The sequence below is a fragment of the Oncorhynchus masou genome, chromosome 30 (assembly GCF_036934945.1).
Source record: "Oncorhynchus masou masou isolate Uvic2021 chromosome 30, UVic_Omas_1.1, whole genome shotgun sequence".
NCBI classification, from domain to species: Eukaryota; Metazoa; Chordata; class Actinopteri; order Salmoniformes; family Salmonidae; genus Oncorhynchus; species Oncorhynchus masou.
The window spans coordinates 35,867,950-35,890,016 of record NC_088241.1 but is presented as its reverse complement, the minus strand read 5'-3'; the positions used below and the strand labels follow the sequence as shown (position 1 = coordinate 35,890,016).

At 43.2% G+C, this 22,067-nt stretch overlaps 2 protein-coding genes across 2 annotated transcripts in view; one reads left to right on the top strand and one right to left on the bottom strand.

The window, feature by feature from the left end:
- The window catches only part of LOC135522585 (acyl-CoA dehydrogenase family member 11-like), a 53,059-nt gene that overhangs the window by 26,020 nt on the left and 4,972 nt on the right, over positions 1-22,067 (top strand). Inside the window, exons 14-19 of the mRNA XM_064948987.1 lie at positions 14,507-14,576; positions 16,784-16,869; positions 17,049-17,120; positions 17,789-17,943; positions 19,915-20,031; positions 21,873-21,982. Of these exons, the coding sequence (XP_064805059.1) occupies positions 14,507-14,576; positions 16,784-16,869; positions 17,049-17,120; positions 17,789-17,943; positions 19,915-20,031; positions 21,873-21,982 (610 nt within the window). The remainder of the gene's footprint in view (positions 1-14,506; positions 14,577-16,783; positions 16,870-17,048; positions 17,121-17,788; positions 17,944-19,914; positions 20,032-21,872; positions 21,983-22,067) is intronic.
- On the bottom strand, positions 1,828-9,647 carry LOC135522587 (atypical chemokine receptor 4-like). The gene is made up of 2 exons (XM_064948990.1): positions 9,557-9,647; positions 1,828-3,343 (listed from the first exon to the last, which is right to left on the bottom strand). Exon 2 carries the CDS (start codon positions 3,314-3,316, stop codon positions 2,183-2,185), a length of 1,134 nt encoding a protein of 377 aa, XP_064805062.1. The 5' UTR covers positions 3,317-3,343; positions 9,557-9,647; the 3' UTR covers positions 1,828-2,182.

Sequence of the window (22,067 nt, the reverse complement as noted above, 5' to 3'; positions counted from 1 at the left end):
TGTCAGCTAACAATTTTTATATTGGTAGTCTAGCCAGCTATCTAAGCTTGTATCCATCATGGCCGAATACCAACACAGGGCCTGTGCCATGGGCCCTGACTTCCAGGGGGCCCCCCAATTTAGATTTTGGCAGTCATTCTCACTCAGATATGATATTAACATGGCATAAGTTATTACAAAAAAACCCAGCACCAAATCTGTCATTGTCAGTGTTTTGGGAGATAGTTGAAGAGATTGCTGTGTGAGTATGAGTTTATCCCTCTAAAACCAACCACACACCTCACTTATGAACACCCCTGAGTGTGTCCCAAACGGCACCCTATTCCCTATATAGGGAGTAGGGTGCCATTTGGGACACAGTCCCAGTCTTTACAAGGGAGAGGATATCAACAGGTGTAGACTTTACCATTTTAAATGCTTACTTACAAGCCCTTAAGCAACAATCCAGTTTAAGAAATGTAGTTAAGAAAAATATTTAGTAAATAAACTAAAGTGAAAGTGTAAATAGTCTGGGTAGCCATTTGATTAATTGTTCAGCGGTCTTATGGCTTGGGGGTAGAAGCTGTTAAGGAACCGTTTGGACCTAGACTTGGTGCTCCGGTACCGCTTGCCGTGCAGTAGCAGAGAGAACGGTCTGACTAACAGATCCTGTAAGAGAATAGGAGGTTAACACTGAGGATATTACTGTAGCTCTATCTCTGGTGGCTCCGGGTTCTGAGGAGTTTGTCCGCTTTTAGAAGATCCTCTGAATCATTCCTGTGGTGGTGTAAAGGTTTTCAATAAGCCACTGTTTAACTCTCCACACCGTACAATGCATCTGACTATGCTTTGGGGGGCCGACTTTGTTATTCATGGGATACATTTGCTTTAAAAAAAAAAATGTAATCCACCATTTTGTCAAAGGAGTTTTGAACCCGCTGGAGTTAAATGTGATATGATGTGCCTTATCGATTTCAAAGGGGTTTAATATAAAAGTCCTCTTTGAAGAGGAGTTTTAAGAAAGAGGATAAATGGCCATACTGAAATGGTTCACCCCTGTTCGATGCATTGCACTCAACAACAACTTCTATTGCACTTCTAAGCCCAGATTATTTAAATGGGGGGAAACATGAGAGGACAGGCAGGGTAATTTAAATGCTGGAATCTTCTTCATGGGTAATGTATCCCAAATGGCACCTTTCCACTATATAGTGCACTACTTTTGGGTGCCTTTGGAGACTGAACCCTTAAAGAAGAAGCCTGCTGTTTGTGTACGGTCTTCCTGCCTGTGTGATGGCCGGATGGAAGCCCTCTCTCCCTCACCCTCACTCTCTCTTGATCTCTCTCTACCTCTCTACCTCGCCCTCTCTCACACACACACACACACACACACACACACACACACACACACACACACACACACACACACACACACACACACACACACACACACACACACACACACACACACACTCCCTGTCAACTTGTCTGTCTTTATTTGGCGGATCTCTCCAGCCTTTTCTCACTGACAACCCGCTGTGCAATCAGACTGCCTGCTTTCTTCTCTCCCAAAGCCACATAATACATTGAAATCATATGCTTCCTATCTGCAGGCACCATGGCTGTGTGAGGTTGAATGGAGGATGAGTAATAACACAAGAGATTTAGCTTGAGGGAGCCGTTCCTTCTCATTTTTAGATTTATTTGATGTTTTCATATATGAGAAATAGTGGGGGGATCACATAATAACAACTTATTTTATTTACACAAGATTCTGCTATACTAAAGATTGACTAGATGTAGTATATTATGTACTAAGAAAAATTCAGATTTATCTTGATGTCTAAGTTACTTAACAGTTATATATGTATAGCAAAGGCTTTTCGAAATGCTGGTATAGAGCAACTGCTTTAAAAAAAAGGGGGACATCTGTGATTGGTACATTCATTTTTGGACCTTTTGAATGAATGATATAGCCATTTATTTGTGAATAATGTAACTTATAAATGCCTCATGAGCTTTACCCTAACAGAACCCCAAATATAAGCTTGTTTGACTGCTGTGTTGTTTTTTTGAATCCCATATTGCCCCTTTAAGTATTTTCAGAAAAGTCAATAGAAGTGTTGTGCATTTGCCCTCTCAGTCACCACGATCCGTAGTGAGCCACTCTCACCATAATGAGAGTTCAGAGTTTTTAGACATGTTAGATGGTGAAGGTGCTGGTGTCCTCGTCCTCCGAGACAGAGTGTGAGTGTGTTTGCCTGGCGGGGGTGTGTGTATTTAGCGAGATCTCCAACGCCCGCTCCTCATTGCCGTAGTGACCACCGCACCACCTTCCCCCGAGGCGCTGTCCGAGGCACTTGACGACCCTGAGGACATGTCCTCTGAAAGAGGAGCCTATGAAGGCGTAGAGCATTGGGTTGAAGCAGCAGTGTGTGACCGCCAGGCTCTCCGTCACCTGGAGAGCCCGGTCCAGACCCTTACTGAGGTCACAGTCGGTCACCAGGCCATAGATGACGTCCAGTGTCCGCCACAGCTTCACCAGGTTGTAGGGCAGCTGGGTAAGCAGGAACACCGCCGCCACGGCCAGCAGCACCCGCAGGGCCCGCCGCCTCCTGTCCCTGCACACATTGGCTCCGACCCTAACCAGCGCCAGGCCCACCCGACAGTAAGACACCCCCATGACCAGGAACGGCAGGAGGAAGCTCAGCAGCACCTCCAGCAGCTCCAGGACAGCCTTGGTCGGCCGAGCCATGCTAAGGGGGTAGACGGCCGCGCAGGCTAGACGATGAGACGAGTGCTTCACCGTGGAGAACAGCATGTCAGGCAGGCCCAGGCAAACCGCCGTGGCCCACACCACGACACACACTAATATCCACTGTCTCCTGGCCCGCGGGCCACTCGCGGCCCGGCCTCCAGCGTTGTGGACCAGTGCACGGTAGCGGTCCACGCTAACGCAGGTTAGCAGCAGCATGCCGCAGCTGAAGTTGGTGGCATAAAGGAAGGAGGTGAACTTGCAGGCAGCCACTCCGATCCGCCAGCCGTGCACGGCGTCGGCCGCCCAGAAGGGCAGCGTGAGGAGAAGGAGTAAATCGGCCACGGCAAGATTCAGGATACACATGTCTGTCAGCGTCCTCAGTCGCCGTGGCGACGTATACACCACCACAACCAGAGCGTTGCCTGCCACGCCCACCACCAGAGCCAAGGCGTAGACTACGGGCAGGAAGAGCCGGCCGAAGGAACGCACCTCCGCTTTGTCGCACACCGAGTGGTAGTCGTCGTAGTAGTCACTGTCGTTGGAGCTGGAGTTGTCGTAGTCGTAGTCCTCTTCCTCCATCCTCTCTGTTTTCTGGGAAATAAGGGACTAAAGGAACATGACATGTTAGGAATAACGTCAAGTCAGTTTAGTCTATACTGCTGCATTGTATTAACTTAAAAGAGACCCGTTGACAAGATCGCTATTTTCTGTTATAGACAAGGCTTGCTGGTTAAAATGATTATCATTCACATACTTTAGACAGAATGTATCACATAATATGAAATGTGTATTTTATCTGAAAACATATATTAGTAGAGAACTAGAGAATGGCCATCCATCTGAAAGTTTGTAATGCACTTACAGCCAATAACAGCATGACGATCCAAGTTGTCAACAACTATAGATTTTTTTGTTATCCTTCCTCCCCCTCACTACCTTTTGTCCCTCTTTCTGACCCGTAGGGGTTTTATATTGGGTAGAATTTGTGGCCAATGCTTGACAGGGTGAGGGGAGTGTGTGTGCGTGCGTCACAGGAGGTTGGTGGCACCTTAATTGGGGAGGACAGGCTCGTGGTTATGGGTGGAGCGGAATGAGTGGAATGGTATCAAATATCATGGAAGCCAGGTGTTTGATGCCATTTGATTTGCTCCGTTCCAGCCATTTTTATGAGCCGTCCTCCCCTCAGCAGCCTCCACTGGTGTGCGCGTGTGTGTGTGTGCATACCTGCGTGCGCGTAAACAATAAGCTCCTTCTTGTCAAGTACGCCCAACACAACAAAATTCCTTACCCCTTGACATGGTGCCTATTCATACCATTTGACAGCCCGAATTCAAAATGGAATATCTCATTTGCATGAAGTATTCACACCCTTGAGTCAATACATGTTTAGGATCACCTTTTGCAGCATTTCCATTTCCAGTCTTTCTGGGTAAGGCTCTAACAGCTTTGCACACCTGGTTTGTAAAATATTTTCACATTTATTATTTTAAAAAGTTCTCCCAGCTCTGTCTAGTTGGTTGTCGATCATTGCTAGATGGCCATTTTAAAGTCTTGCCATAGACTTTTAAGACAATTTTTAAGTCAAAGCTGTAACTTGGCCAGGAGCATTCAATGTCGTCTTGATAAGTAACTCCAGTGTATATTTGGCCTTGTGTTTTAGATGATTGTCCTGCTGAAAGGTATATTTGTTTCCGAGTGTCTGTTGGAAAAGAGACTGAACCAGGTTTTCCTGTAGGATTTTGCCTGTGCTTAGCTCTATTCCGTTAATCTATATCCTAAAAAAAAACTCCCTGTGCGCTTGTGTGCGCGCAAATACCTGCTTGAGTGCAAACATTAAGCTCCCTCTTGTTTGGAATCTCTCTAGCTTGATTTCCCTCACAAAACCTGTCAGTTGGAGTCACTTGCACACTAGTACACCCAACACAACAACACAATTCCTTACCCTGTAAAATTCCTTTCCCCTGGACAAGGTGAAAAAAAAAATCAGACTAATCTTTAAACACTCCTTGTGGTTTCCCAGATTAAGCCTAGTCCTGGACTAAATAGCACTTTTAATGGAGGTTATCCAATAATCTTACTGTTTAGTCCAGAACAAGGCTTAATCTGTGTCTGGGAAATTTCCCCACAAATTTGGTAGAAGCCAGAGGGGGGGGGGGGCTTATCAAAGGGTTTGCAATAATAATAGGGCCTACTCACAGGCAGTGAATAGATGTAGATCTGTAGATAGCTTAACAGCAGAGCTCTGAGGATTAGATCCATACACCGTGCCTGCATTTGTGTCAGGCGGGAAGCGTGTGTTGTGTTTTTACAGATCACAGTGTGTGAGGATGTGCCCAGACAGACAACTCCATCAGGACTGCTGCTGTTCCTCATTCATACTGACTCTAATTGTGTTTACTCTGCCTGGAAATGGACCACATCATACCAGAATCTCTGTTTGGGTTCATTGTGAGTGAATATCTGACTTCAGATTGTTCTCACGTATTATTGTTAACAAAGGAACACTTGTGTGGATGAAACTACGCTGGCCGAGAGTAGGGCTGTGGCGGTCATGACATTTTGTCAGTCGGCGATTGTCAAGCAAATAACTGCCGGTCTCACGGTAATTTACCGTTAATTAACATAAACACGTTTAGCCTCTCCTGGCTTTCACGCATTGCCTTCAAGCCACTGATGCAGACCTTTGGAACATCTACATTTAAAAAATTATAACGAATATAGCCTACACCATCAAAATAAACCCATTATTTATTTTAAACAGGTCTAAGGAACCATGATATGAAGAACAGAATAGCCTACTTTGAGATTGTCCTTATGTTTGGCCCTGATCTGGCTATGCCATGTAGCTGTGGGCTATTGTACACTAATTCATTTAGCAGACATGATTGGCTTAGAATTCCGTGGCATTATTTTATAGCATGAAGAATACAATTGAATATAGGTGAATAAAATAGAAAGGGTATTTCTCCAAACAATTTCAGAGGGAGTGCGAATGTGGATATTCTGTGTCGAGTGGTTAACGAAGAAAAAGGTCCTCCTATATGCTTAATTTAGGAGTTATTTTTGCAACTTTAGTTGTGATACAAACGTTGGGCTATACGTTTACATGTTTAATACATTCTAGGCTACGTGATGTGACTCTAATGATGGTTTGAAATAAAGTTCCTTGGAAGGCATGAGCTCTGCCTTGTTTCTTGCGCAGGCTGCACACACTTCATCAGTCTCTCATACACAATTTGACAAGACCTGATAATATTCTCAACGGGCCTCAAATTTCACAGCGGCATCCCCCTTGTGTGGCCGTAATGGCCCCTTCAAATAGCCATTGCTTTTGCGGCCAAAGTGCCCGTTATGCACTTGGGCTGAATATAATAACTAGAATTCCCTTCTTCCGGCTGTGTTCCGAAGCACCGCTCACTCACATGGCTCTCTCAGAGATCTCAATTCTTATCAGCCAATGCCTGTCACCTAATTGGGTCCTTTTCACATGCATCTCAGCTCCGAAGTAGGCTACAGGTGAAACGGACCCATCGGGGACGCAAGAGTGTGCATCCTTCTTATCGAATTATGAGGTGCATATTAATGATGTTAGAAGAACTGTCTTCATTTACTTTTCGTCAGCCAACAAGATGAGTAGTAGGCCTAACGAACAGCAGACGCACTAGCCAATGTCAATCTACTATCCCCCATAGTACAAAAGTTGACCTATTCCATTGGTCAACTTGTCCTTCTGTGCGAGAAATAAATATTCCAAACATACTCTGGGACAGTTGTGGGATGTGATAAATCGCAAATGAATACAACCACCCGCAATGAGGCTGATGCAACAGATCAGAACGTTTAGTCTAACATGTTAATCAACTATGATGTTGTTTCTTTGTATTATAAGCACAGCAGTGTGCACACTGCTATAAGCGTGAATGTTCCAAAATGCAATCAATTAGCGGGAAGACACTGTTCTCATGTGACCACGAATGCTATTATGCATGTTATGTTTTATTATAAAGGTGTTTTTTTATGGTAAAAATGATCATCCCCAAAACTTGAAACTCACGCGCAGCCTACTGTATGTATGCCAGTTAGGTTCTACAGCGGATTGATGTGCTTCATTTTAAGAAGGTATTTGGCCGCTTTAAGTTGTGATTACAAACCTTATCAAAATGTATAGGCCTACGGGCTATGCTACATGAGGTGTGCGACTATGATTTGAAAAAGTCAACAACAACAAATAGGCAGGCGCTGTTTCTTGTCTTACTGCACACGCTGAACATCATTCACAAGTGATAGGCTAATATCACCCATCAGACTATTCTTGATTTAATATTGTCTTTATATATGCTAAATAATATACACTGTATGTGTGAAATTAGTTTTGATTTAGAATGGACCATTATTGTGCACCTGTCTCGGAACAGGGGCAGGCGAAAGAAATGCATGTCATCTATGCACTTAAAGATCAAATGGAGGACACTTTTCCCATGGTTCATTTTCATGCTAGCCAGGCAGGCTGTACTCCTGCTGTAAAGCAAAACAATATGCTTAATATTAGGAAAGCTGAGAAATTAATACAGTAGGTCGAGCCTATAGAAAGCTAATGGGATCCTCCTCTTTTTAATAGAGGCCATCAAAACTATGTTTTCTGACGCAATTGCCTAGCCTATAGAAATGGTGTGCAACACGAGCTCATGGGCTCTCGGGAAGTGTTTGATTGGATTTTCGATTACATTTGCATTGATGTCAGAGTGTATTTGCGGGACAATAGAGTGCTGAGTACCGGGCAGTCAGCAGGCTACTAGCAGGTTGCTAGTAGGCTACTAATGACCATCAGCAGCATCAGAGCTTGGTGAAGCCTAGTTACCGTGACTAAACTGTCAAGTGGAATTTGACTATGGTCATGAATCGTTACTAATGGTGTGGTGGTAATAGGGTCACCGTAACAGCCCTAGTGGAGAGTTTTTTTCTGCGAGTAGGTGTGTGTGTGTACGTGTTTGACTGCACTGGGCAGTATTTAGCTAGATACAGTATTACATGTGTTTTAATATTCATGTGCTCTCTAACAGATCATCAAAACAGGTGAGGCATCGTCTCCTTTGCCACCTGTGTTTAATAACATAGGTATTTAGGATGGCTTCCAGGTCTATTACATTATCCATCAACGTGTTGCTGCTAGCGGGAGAGAGAAATGAGCCGTAGAGCTGCCAGTGTTTGTACAGAACGTCTGTTCTCATGTCGAAATATCTCAAATATTCAGCTGTCGCAGCTGTTCTTTCCTACTGGTTGAGATCTCTGTCTGAGATGTATGGCCAAAAACACATTAATATTCCATCTCTGATTAACTACGAGATATTAAACCTCAAGGAGAATTTTGTGTCAAAAGGTGTTTTAAAAATATAAACAAATTATAAGAAAACCAGCTGAAACTAATTTGTTGGCTTAGATGTTCTGTCTGACTGAATATGCCATCATTTCAGAGAATTATCAGGTTAGGTTCAATCATAAACACACTACAGAACTTTGTACTTTAATAGTCCTAACCATCACTGTTCAGACAATTGAACTTCGGAACTTGAGTCATAGCTAGGGTTGCAAAGGGAGGGTACTGGAAAATTTACTGGAAATTTTCAAAGTGATAACTTTCAAGGAATATATAGAATTTTATCAGATGACATCTAGTGGCCTTTTTGGGTATTGTTATTATCACTGGCCCTGTCACATGTAATATACAGTATATACAAAACATCAAATTCAACTATTTAAAAATGTAAAATAGAATGACAACACTGTAAAACATTATCCTAAATATAAACCATCAACTTAGTGAATACCATTGGTGATATATATTTTTGTTGCCACTTTTATTTGATTTTTTATGTCCTTGAGGTCTTTGTTGTAAATGTTTTGGGGGAAAAACTGGTGGCAGTTGTGAAAAAATACAATAGTTGGAAGAGTTGTAGAGTTGCAGATGCCTTATTAATTAATTAGGCTATTTTCTTTTGAACCATATGGTCTATCCACTATAAACGTTTGGACAATATGGACACATACACTGAGTACACCATACACTGAGAACACCTACCTACCTAATATTAAGTTGTTTTTTTCCCCTCAGAACTGCCTCATTTCGTCAGGGCATGGACCCTACAAGGTGTCAAAAGCATTATACAGGGATGCTGGCCCATATTGACTCCAGTTGTGTCAAGTTGGCTGGGTGTCCTTTGGGGGGTGGGCCATTCTTGATACACACGGGAAACTGTTGAGCGTGAAAAACCCAGCAGTGTTGCAATTCTTGAACCACACCGGTGCACCTGGCACCTACTACCTTACCCCGTTTAATGTCACTTTAAATATTTTGTCTTGCCCATTCACTTTCTGAATGGCACACATACACAATCCATATCTCAAGGCTTAAAATCCTCCCCTTTAACTACACTGACTTGAAGTTGATTTAACAAGTGACATCAATAAGGGATCATAGCTTTCACCTGGATTCACTTTGTCAGTCTTAATCCTTTGAACACTCAGTGTATTTTAAAAAAAGTATTCTATATATGAATATATATATATATTTTTAAGTTATTTGAATATAAATGACCAAAGTTAACATAAATTGCCATTTCAGAAGATTCCGGTAACTTTGGTAAACTACCGGTAGCTTTGCAACCCTAGTCATAGTCTTTCTATAAATGTTACTGCCCTCACTAGAATCATATACAGTAGGTAAGTGAGGAATACTTGTAACTATTTTCAAATAATACATTTTTAACTTAGTGTATAAAGTAAATAAACGTAAAGTAAATAAAGGAGGTGATTGAGTCTTACCCTTAGTGCTGAGGCAGTGGTAATTAATCCAGAAGAGACATCCAGTGGTATGGTACTGCGCTCCTCATAGTTTTTGTCAGCCCATTTGTAAATCCAATGCTCCACCTCCCCTCCCTACAATGACCTGCAGTCTGGGAGCACCTTTCACTGCTGTGTGTGTGTGTGTGTGTGTGAGAGAGAGAGAGCTAAAGGCTCACACACACACACACACACAGCCGGCCGGGGCTCCCATGCTGAAGTATATTTTTGTAGGTAATTGCAGATTAAATATATGCCATTTATTAATTGTTTGATTATGCGTTTAAAAATATTTTTTTATTGGCTATTATTTAGTTAAGCTTTGTGAATGACCTGTTGCTCTCTCCTCTCTTCACAGGATGTATATAAAATATGAGATGAAAAAAACAACAATAAACTTCATGAAATGGCCACATCTTGGTCTTATTAACTTTTGGTCATGTAGCGTATGTTAGTCTGTCAGACACATACATACACGTCACATGACAAAACAAAACCCCAGTCTTCGCCTGGGCAAACAACAGGCTTACCTAGACACAAGGAGAACCTCAGGATTGGGCCGAGACCAGGTGTGTTCATAGTGACAATTTAGTGTGGGCATTAAAGTGTGAAACATATTTTCTTAGTATCTTTCCAGCACAAGGGAATTTTTGTTATTGTGTGCAGCACACCTCTCTGTGTGTGTGATACTCTCCACACAACACAGTTCACACTATAGAATCACATCATGCTTGCTCCGGGCCTACTTTTGTCCACAGGACTTAATTAATTTGAGTTTTTTTGGTCTGCAGTTGTGTGATCCTGTAATAATCTGGTGTCCATATGTCTGTGACTCCACGTCTGTCCCCGGGGGACAGGGTACGGTCACTAGAGCAGGACAGTAAACAGGAAGCCAAGCTTTTGGTCACCTCCTCACCTCGCCCCAGGGACTCTGCTGGATCTCTGCGTTCCAGAGTGTACCCACAACCCACCCCACTCCAGCTTCACCCTACTCCGAATTCATTTCAAAGCAGCTTTTCAAGATGGCGTCAAGCATGTCTTTTTTTTCTCTCTGATCAGTGTTTTTAGCTGACAAGGTTTTCGTGGATTGTTTTGGCTCCATTTAGCTTTGTTTCGTCTGGCTATGAACACATTGGACAGTTTTTTTTTTAAGGAGACATACAAGACTTTGATATACCTGGGCACCCTACTTATCCGAGCAGACACCTGCCTACTGCTGTTTTCATCCTTCCACTTGACATTGTGCCTTTGGATGTTTTTTGGGCTACTGCCAAACTTGATCTCCACTTGGTTATAGCCTACTTGGATAGTTATTTCTTTTATCTCCCGCGGCTCAGTGTAGCGCTTGCCTCCCTCCCGGCTTCCGCAGGCCTATACAGGAAACTGCATCCCCTCCAAGGTGCTTCTCTCCTGGCTATCATACTGGTAAAACAGCCTCTATCACATTGCTGTTTTGATGGGCCCCAGCATTTAAACGCATTGAGTAAGTCGCTCCTTGCTGTTGTTATGCTGGCTAGTTTTGTGCCTTTGTTGTGTCTTGTGGGTCCTAGTGCTGGCTGATTTCTAGGTTTCTAGTCTATGGTTGGGTTCTGGCATTCTGCCTGTAACTGTTGTGATCTGATAAACTGTGTGATTCAATCAAACTAACTATCACACTGTGTGGATTGATTGACCTTTAGATGATTCCTCGCCAACCTATTTTATGTGTGTGGATTATTAACTGACTTTTCGCCATATGGGGAAAATGACTTTTTCCAGATAGGTGGCTACCACCTTCAGAGACCTCTGATTGTTTCATCCCACCTATTTTGCGGCCTCAGGCCCTACGGTGCTAACCTTTGAAAAGTAATTTCAACTTCTACTCCTTCCTCCATTACAAATAGGGATAGACCAAATGGCGCAGTTCTATGCAATCGTATAGCCATACCAACTATATCAATATCAACCATCAGACAAGACCTGCAACCGCCAACTGAACGTAGCTTGTTTGAGTTGGAGACTCCATGTGACTTTAAAAATTGTGAAAGGGCCTCCCAGGGGCACTGCATCACAGCGCTAGCTGTGCCACCAGAGACTCTGGGTTCGCGCCCAGGCTCTGTCGCAGCCGGCCGCGACTGGGAGGTCCGTGGGGCGACGCATAATTGGCCTAGCGTCGTCCGGGTTAGGGAGGGTTTGGCTGGTAGGGATATTCTTGGCTCATCGCACACCAGCGACTCCTGTGGCGGCCCGGGCGCAGTGCACGCTAACCACGGTGGCTCGGTGTTTCCTCCGACACATTGGTGCAGCTGGCTTCCGGGTTGGATGCACGCTGTGTTAAGCAGTGCGGCTTGGTTGGGTTGTGTTTCGGAAGACGCACGACTTTTGACCTTCGTCTCTCCCGAGCCCGTATGGGGTAAAATTAAAAATATATATATATATATATATATTTAAAAAATACAATTGTGAAAGACTTACTTCCCAAACTGGATTACATTAAGATCTGGGCTATGCCGATGAATCCGGACATTCTGGTATCTAGGGACATTTTGGAAATGTTGAATATTAATAGTGAGGGTTATATTGTGTTTAGAGCTGACAGACAGGGTAGAAGTGTGGTGGAGTGGCCATTCTACTTTCCCTTTCTCTCTTTACCGAAATCCATTTCCCATGCCCAAAATGTTTAGCTACTATGTTTAAGCCTTTGTCTGGGGAAAAATGTATCCATAACTGTAAAAGGGGTCTACTGTGTTCTCTCAGCTAACCATTGTGCAATCGGGAAGTTAACTAGTTTGTTGTCTTCTTTTATTGAATCAGAAGTTATTATCCTGGGTGACCTCAATTATGATTGGGAAATGCAGGCTTCAGACAATTTAAGACATATGTAATGATCTAAACCTAACCTAGCTGGTGACTAAGCCTATACACTAAAGTCAACTCTTCAAAGTCAACTCTAATTTATCTTATTTTCACGAATACACCAGAGAAATATGTTTCTACCGGTGTCTTCACCCAAGACATTAGTGACAATTGCCCAGTTGTTTGTGCTAGAGATGTGAGAGTACACAAATCTAAGCCTTGTGTCATCACAAATAGGAACTTTTAAAAACTTCAGTGAACAGACTTTTTTTTACGTGATCTTTATGTTGGTGACCTGGATTGTATTTCAGCTATCCCTTGACCTGATTGAGCTTTGAGCTTTTTTGCAGATGTCTTCAATACTATTGTGGATGACAACAAATCAAAATATATTACCTATGTTGGTTACTACTTGATTCCATATGTGTCATTTCATAGTTTATATGTCTTCACTATTATTCTACAATGTAGAAAATAGTCCAAAATAATCCTTGAATGAGTAGGTTTTGACTGGTACTGTATGTATGTATATGTGTATATATCTATCTATCTATCTATCTATCTATCTATCTATCTATCTCTATATCTATAGCTATATATCAATATATATATCAATATCAATATATATATCAATATATATCTATATATATATCTATATATATCTATCTATCGATATATATATATATATATAGATATATATATATATATCAATATCTATATATATATATTGATATATATATATCTATATATATATATTGATATATATATATCTATATATCAATATATATATATCTATATATAGATATATAGATATATAGATATATATATATAGAGATTATATATATATATATAGATATATATATATATATATATATATCTATATATATCTATATATATCTATATATCAATATATATCTATATATATATATATCTTTATAGATATAGATATATATATATATATAGATATATATATATATATATCTATATATATATATCAATGGAGGCTGCTGAGGGGAACAGCTCATAATAATGCCTGGAATGGAGTAAATAAATTGGTATCAAAAACATGGTTTACAATATTATGAGCCATTCTCCGTTCAGCAGCCTCCACTGATATATATGTGTATATGTGTATATGTGTTGTATAATGTGTATATTTCTGTTGTATTATACAGGGCGCATTTCAAAAAGAGTCTTGGGTCTCAATATATCTTTCCTGTTAAAATAAAGGTAAAAAAAAATAAAAGAAATGGGTAGTAAGAGGAAGGATAGATATCGCCCTCTAGTGGCTGTTCCCCATCTCATCAGTGTTTCCATTGACTTTACTGTAATAATATTACAGTGTAGCCATATTATCAGGATCACTTACTCTGCCATAGTAAAAATCTCTTCACAATCAATAACACGCTCACACCAGCTAAACCAGAAAGAGTTCAGTGGTGATAGAGAAGCTTGTGGAGTTTTTTTAAAACAAGTTAAAGCATCAGAAGGGAAACCAGAAACGTGTCAAATAGAAATGTACTGTGTAGATCAAATGGATGTGGTTCCAGTTGGGGATACTTATAGGCTTCTATCCCAAATGGCACCCTTTTCCCTATATATTGCACTATGGGCCCTAGTTAAAAGTAGTGCACTAAATAGGGGCGGCAGGTAGCCTAGTGGTTAGAGCCAGTAACCGAAAGGTTGCTAGATCGAATCCCTGATCAGACACTATAAAAATCTGTAATTCTGCCCCTGAACAAGGCAGGGGCAGAACCCACTGTTCCTAGGCCGTCATTGTAAATAGGAGTTTGTTCTTAACTGACTTGCCTAGTTAAATTTTAAAAAACAGGGCTGCGTCCCTGTTTTGGACGCAACCACCTGTCTGTTTGTAGCTCCGCCCACGCTCGTCAGAAGGAACACTGAGTCTACTGAGTCCACCATACGGAAAATAATCATGGATTGTATATTCTGGGAGTGTGAAAATGTTTGCTTACTGGTTTTATGTCCAGACATCCCAAGCTGAGAATAAATCATCTATTTTGGTTTAGGGGCCTATAAGTTTATTGTTTTCATGTTGTTTTAACGTTGATTTAACATGTCTGACTGTTCCTCCAGGTGCTGGTAACCCAAAGTGCAAGGTGGCTATCGTGATGTGCAAGAGCAAGTCGAATAACACTCGAAACAGGTACGTTACACTACACAACCATGTCACAAACAGTGTCCGGGGTCCATTGAAATGTCGGGTACACAGCCCTTAGGGATCATTCCAGATATCGTGGGGTGCATTTAGGTATATTGTTTGCATTCAGTAACAATGCTGGTGAAATTTATGTGGTTAAGTTTTGGATTGCTTTTATTCCATACAGTGTTTCTGTCTTGTCGGGCACTCTTCTCAGACAGCCTCCTGGCGGGATATTAGTGTAAAGAAGAAGCTGATAGGATAGAAAAAATAATTTGTTTAGTTTTGTATTCTGGGTCCAAACCCCTGGCTCCTGTGTAGTCGGAAGGAAATCAATCGTCTGATTGTGGTAAAAGTTGCATTCAAGTCCTGTTGTGAGAAGGCTTTATACAGAACTGTGTGTGTGTGTTTAGTTCCAACTAACACCTCCAAATGATGTATCTACCTTGGCAGCCATCTCTAAAAACCACCCACTATGTGCTATTCAAACAGCCATTTATGACTTTCCAAATTCAATACACACTGCTCTCCTCCTGCCAACCAGCCTCTGCTGGAATCCGCTCTCCATTTATATCCAGTCCCAGATGTAGTCTTGAATGAAAAAGGTGTTTCTGGCACCTGTGGAACAATAACATATAGTTGACCTTGGCCAAGGACACGGTTCTGTGGCCCAGAGCCCTCGGTGTGGCCTTGAGGTTTATATCATTTCAGCAGAGCCGTTGACGTGAGGTTCTCTTCTCGGGCCGTTGAGGATGATGACATTCACAATGCTGTGGAGAATGCTTCCTGTGTTTCTATTGCAGTGGTGCACAGTTGACCCCAAAGCTCGGATGTGGCGGGGATTGAGACATGAAAAAGCGAGAAAATTAGAGGGAAAGAGAGAGAAGGACAGCAAGCTAGAGGGAGATAAATTCTAACCTACCCCCAGTTCCCATTTATTCCGGTCTCTCCTTAAGTCTGTGTTCATGTGCCGAATGGCACCCTATTACCTATATAGTGCACTACTTTTGACCGGAGCCCTATGGACCCTGGTCAAATGTAGTGCACTAGCCTATTTAGGGAATAGGGTGTCATTTGAGACTCAGCCTGTGTTGTCCCCTACCAGGATTCAGACCTCTAATTAGCGTCGGTAATCAGAACTGTGTGTTCTCTTCCACGTCATCTGTTTCTCCTTAAACGCCTTCTCCTTATCTCTCTCTCTGGAAAAGTAGAGACAAGTTCCTCTCTCTTTCTTTCTCTGTCTGTTTACCTCACCATCTCTCCCTTGGTTTCTCCCTTTCTCTCTCTCTCACACACGCCACCCAGTTACTGGAAAAGGCTCATCCCCTCTACCTCAGTGAGGTGTGTTGGCCAATAAACGGTGCACCGTCAAATCCAGCGCCACCGCCTAGTAACTTCGGTGATGCACTCATCTTCCAATACATTTAAAAAAAACATTTATCATAGATGTTCTTGATAGATCGTCTGTAATTTTCACTTCAGTGCTTACGTTAAGCCAGATGGGTGAAGTTTATAACCTTACAGTGAGGATCAACCCTCATCCTTGTTTTAAGCTTTGTTACTGGACGGGAGGTCTCTCAGATCTCCGTTGCTATAGCAGCACAGCAGACTCATCCACGCCGAGCTCCTGTTGGCAACCGCAGGGCTGATGAGAAAGAGAGAGAGCCAGAAAGGGAAGGAAACATGCTTTTCCCCATCCTGCTCAGTTAGTCCTGGGACAGAGTGTAGACGGTTTGTTTGTCTGACTCACTTCATCCACTACCCATCTGTACTGCCCACCTGGGTGATGCCATGGTGGCCATTTTGTGCCTGAAAGCTCATCGTGAATCAGCTCGAACTTCACCTCATTTATATTTGAGACGTTTCGCCTCTCTCTTCTTCGTGGAAGTTTCTGGCTTATTAAGATTCAGAGCTTGCCTGCTACCTCTGCTGCTGCCCTCTCTATTCTCCTCTCTGCTCCTCTGTCAGCAACGACCTTGGCATCAGAGAAAAGAGAATAGGAATGAAATAGAATAGTTAGCCAGATCATAAGTTTTCTATCGCTCTCTCTCTTTCCTCCAATTGTAGCTGACTGGGAAACTTGTGTTAGTTTTAGAGGCTTGGTCATGGTCTTTATGTCTCTGTGTTACTGACAAGGGTTATCCATCTGTGGTATGAATGTGGTCAGCTCAGATCTATGCAGCTCTGGTTGTGAAGTGGTTTTTGTGTTCCAGACACGGTCAGCACAGTATGATCCTGGTCCCACTGGACACCCCAGGTGTGAACGTGATCAGACCGTTGACCGTATTTGGACAGGACGGTAGGATATTTTCCCCTCATATATATATATATATATACTTTATGGGGGAGAGGGTGTCATTCGGGACGCAGCCTTGATTTGATTAGATCAGGCTTTCTATGCACATAAAACATGCTGTTATGTACAGTAACCTCAGTCGTTCATCTCTCTCTGTGATTCCCTATGATCTGTTGTATCAGATGCCATTCACGGCGGACATTTTGAGATCCACTTTGACAACGTGCGTGTGCCTACTTCCAACATTCTTTTGGGTAAGATACCAAAACCTAACGTTATTGACACAGGGTATACATGCTCTATCACTGGGGTTCCCCAACTGGGTTTTTTTATTTTGCCTCCTCCCCCCCAATTTTTTGGGAGCAAAGAAAATAAGATGTGCGTTGAGAATTTTTCATTGTTGGACATAAAACCCTCTAAAAACACCAGGAAATCAGTCCTTAGTGATTGTAGTCTGTTCCCAAGTACAGTATTTGCACACATAATATGATTGTAATTGAATGCAAATGTAAGCCAAGTTTGAAATTGTCATAGTTATGTCAAAGATTACATCAGTTTGGGTTTCTTGCTGTCAATTTGCAGTCTACAGATTGACAATCCGCTCAAGAAAATAATCAGCCCCGCAGCTTATTCTAGTATGATCCACTGTATACACACTGTGCATGACCCTTAAAGGGGAAGTTCGGTATTTTACAACTTAATGTTAGATGGTTCCTCACCCTGAAAATGGTCTGTAGGCCAGGAGAAACTGTAATGCATGGTTCCGTTTTCTGCCAAACCACGCCACTACAACTTCACTTTAGCCAACGACTGCTAATCTATGGAACTAATGGGGAGACGCGGAATCTGTAAAAGACAGTCGACAGTTAATGTCATTTTTGTGTCTGTCTGTAATACTGTCTGTGTGTCTGTCCCCGTGCAGGTGAGGGCCGAGGCTTCGAGATAGCCCAGGGTCGTCTTGGTCCTGGCAGACTGCACCACTGTATGAGGGCTGTAGGTTCTGCTGAATGGGCACTGGAGCTGCTGTGCCAACGTGCTACGCATAGACAAACCTTCGGCAAGAAACTCTACCAGCATGTGAGTGTGTTGGTGGGGGGTGTATGTGTATGTTGTCCCACAGTCACTTGACAGACATTAACATACCATTTATGTCACGTAGTCTGTCCACGGGGGTATCGTGGAGCGACATTCCTAATGGTTATGGGCTTTCGTCGCTGCACAAAGTCAGAATAATAGTACCAAGTTCAACTTTGGCTCCGCATCGGTCTAGCCATGTGTGTAACGACGTTCTTCGTTTGTCGAAAGAGAGTCGGACCGAAATGCAGCGTGTTGGTTACTCATGTTTTTTAATGAAACAAATGACGAATACATGAAAATAACTGAGACAAATACAAAACAACAAAACGGAACGTGAAACCTAATTACAGCCTATCTGGTGAAACTACACAGAGACAGGAACAATCACCCATGAAATACACAGTGAAACCCAGGCTACCTAAATACAGTTCCCCATCAGAGACAACAAGAATCACCTGACTCTGATTGAGAACCGCCTCAGGCAGCCAAACCTAAACTAAACACACCCCTAATCATCCACAATCCCAATGCCTACAAAAAACCCAATACGACAACACAATAACATAAACCAATGTCACACCCTGGCCTGACCAACTAATTAACTAAAACACAAAATACTAAGACCAAGGCGTGACAATGTGTCTAAGATCTATTGTTCAACAGAAGTGCTGCTCCCTGACTTCTCTGTGCCAGCAGCTTATTCTGAGATACCAGATTGATCTCGCCTGTCCCGGAATATTCTCTTCTTAATAAATCAGTGTCTCTATGGGCCCTGCTTAAAAGTAGTGCACTACATAGGAAATAAGGTGCCATTTGGGACTCCCTGCCCAGAGTGGGGCATCAGAACAGGCATCAGGTCATACTCAGCACTATTTCCTGTCTTAATGTGCTCCCATGACAGAGTCTGGGCCAATAGTAGTGACTCAGCAAGCATCCATCATTTTAGTGACAGCCAATGGGATTAATCTCCTCAGAGATGCCACCGCTGAGTCCCAAATGGCACTCTATTCCTTACACAGTGCACTACTCTTGACCAGGGACTAGCATTAGTGCGCTGGTCAAAAGTAGTGCACTACGTAGGGAATAGGGTGCCATTGAGGACGCCGCCACTGTCAGATTTGTCTACGTTGGAGCTGAGAAACGTAGCGGTGCTCAAGGCTCTGCCGTGTCAAGTTTATCTTAAGCATTTAGAAATCTAGCTAGTGCTAAACTGACAAAGGGGTAGTGATGGGAATTTCTTAGTGCTCGATACCCTGGCATAGGGAGTTGATCTGACAGTGCCAAATGAAAACTTTACAGTGTGAGGATTAGAAATAGTGAGTGTATAAAATTAGGATTTATGCCATGCTAAGGCTTTTAGCGCTGTTGTTGCCAAGTGAAATATGCTAATTTTTGTTGCATTTGGAATCACTGGATGTGTGTTGCTTAGCCAGTGCAGATGCCCACAGCACAGCAACCTGGACAGAAACCCTAATAACTCATTATTGGAACATGTATTTTATCTTATCAAGTTTTTATTCAATTGACGTAATCACATTGCTCGATAAACCGCTTAGTTGCTGAGACCTAGAGGTCCAATTGAGTTACTGTCAAAACGTTTCATGAGCTGTACATTGTGATTGAGTGAGTCTGTCTGTCTGTCTGTCTGTCTGTCTGTATCTGGTCTATTTGCTCTCTCTCTCTCTGTTTCTCTGTCTGTCTGTATCTGGTCTATTTGCTTTCTCTCTCTCTGTTTCTCTGTCTGTCTGTATCTCATCTATTTGCTCTCTCTCTCTCTCTGTTACTCTGTCTGTCTGTATCTCATCTATTTGCTCCCTCTCTCTGTTTCTCTATTCGGTGTGTGTGTGTGTGTGTGTGTGTGTGTGTGTGTGTGTGTGTGTGTGTGTGTGTGTGTGTCTGCTTAAATGTCTGATTATCTGTCTGCCTCTGTGAATGCCTGACTTACTGGCTGTGCTGTATGTCTGTGTCCAGGAGGTTGTGGCCCACTGGATAGCAGAGTGTCGCCTGGCAATAGACCAGACTCGCCTACTGACCCTGCATGCTGCTCACGCTCTGGACACACTGGGCAGCAGGAGCGCCCGGAAACAGGTAACACATGCACACCTCATTAGCAGAACAAACCACCTAATTGTCTCCCTAACTGTTATGTGACCATTCTGGATGTAATATGGCGTAAAGACTGTGCCTGCTTGAAACAGACCACCTGGTTATGTAAACGTGTGTCTGAAAACGTCAGAATGTCAATGGGTTGTAAATATGAATTACAGCCGTCTGCTTCCTGCTTAGAAAGGTCGGCCTGATATGGCTCTCATGTCACATCTGTATTATCAGTCACTGTGCATACACAGAGGCTTTCAGATCTGTCATACAAAAACACACACACACACACACACACACACACACACACTAGGTTGTATTCCGAGCTGGCTTGTCCCTATCCAAACTCGAAAACCAACCAAGGGACACACAGAGGTGAAGAGTCACCCGAAGTATCTCACATATTAGGACTCTATAATATGATTGACATGATATCAGCCTAACGTGAGAGCTGAACTGAGGTGCACTGACAGGAGAGGTGAGGATAAGGTGAATGGAGGATAGTGGAGATGGAGGGATGAGAGACCCGAGGGTAGATTAGTACATATTTGCATCCCAAATGGCCCCCTACTGTATTCCCTATATAGTGCACTGCTTTTGACCAGAGCCTTGTGGGCCCCCCCCGATGAAAAGAAGTGCACTATATAGGGAATAGGGTTCCATGTGGGATGCACTCCATGAGGTGAGTGGAGGAGCGAGGGTAGGGAAGGGCCCGAGCCAGCGCCCCCACGTTTAATCTGATAAGGGGGACGCGGGAGACGACAGAGGGGAAGACGCGGCCAACTCATTGTGACGGCATGACCCGTGTCTGAGGTCAGAACAGAACAGAGATGGACTAAGGAGTGACTACAGGAATACAGAGCCGTCACTCACATCTCCTATCATGTCACGTCCCCTCACAGACACGATACTGTAGGGTTGGACAAATAGTAGCTCTGATCCAGGGCGATACGCACGGATTGCTGACACTGACAAGGCTCAGCATCAGCAACCCGCACGTAACAGCCTGGGTCAGAGCTAAGCAGATAATGTAGTACTTATTCTACTCATGTAACCAAGGGAATGGAATGCTACGAGATACATTGGCCTTTTCTGTTGATAATGTTTCAGTACCATGTACAGTGAGTCATCGGTAGTTGAAATAGCTTGGAACAGCTGTGCAAATGGAACAGGAGAACCTGAGGCCTATTCAATTAGTGGCTATACAGCACTATGTTAACAACCTTTCGCCATTATCCTAGAGTTCCACTGGTGTGTGTGTGTGTGGTGTGTGTGCGTGCGTGTGTGCGTGCGTGTGTGTCAATCCCGCCACACCCCTGCCTGTGTTCCATCAGTTTCACGGTGTGGAGATTTACCCACAATGCCGAATCCTGCAGGGCTTTGAGTAGCACTCAGCTTACGCTCGGGCTCCACACCGCCCGATGTCCAGCTTGTAGCTGTCACAGCAGCACACACACACACACACACACACCCCATCACCATCAGTGTAAGGAGTTATGACAAGGAGTGGTATCCTGGAGTACCTTGTTTCTTGAATAACACGCTGTGATTCTCCCGCAAGCTCACATTAATACAGGGGATTCTCATCTAAAGGCCAGGTGCTGTTTCTGAGAAATATGAGATATCTCTTCCAGGCACAAAGATGTCCCAGGGGTTGGATGATCAAAGCCCTCGGCAACGCTGAACACTCCACCAGCCAGGTTCTTTCTGGGACGCGTGGCTCGCCCAGCCTTACCCCGAATGGCGCCCCTATTCCCTATGTAGTATTACAGTTCATGAACCTCAAGTGTTCCTGGTCCCCCTGTTCATTTCTTAATAATGGTCTCTTGTAGATTGCCATGATCAAGGTGGTTGCTGGCAGGATGGTGTGTAAGGTTGTGGACACTGCCATCCAGGTGTATGGGGGTGCGGGTGTATCCGGAGACTTCCCCCTCGCTCAGATGTAAGTAGCTTTCATTTAGCTAGTTTAGTCTTTTAACTGATGTGACAGCATTGTTGCTTTTTTTTGATAGATCAGTATTGATTTT

Bases quoted from the DNA above. Each gene is read 5' to 3' on its own strand.
- LOC135522587 (XM_064948990.1), bottom strand. From the start codon at position 3,316: ATGGAGGAAGAGGACTACGACTACGACAACTCCAGCTCCAACGACAGT.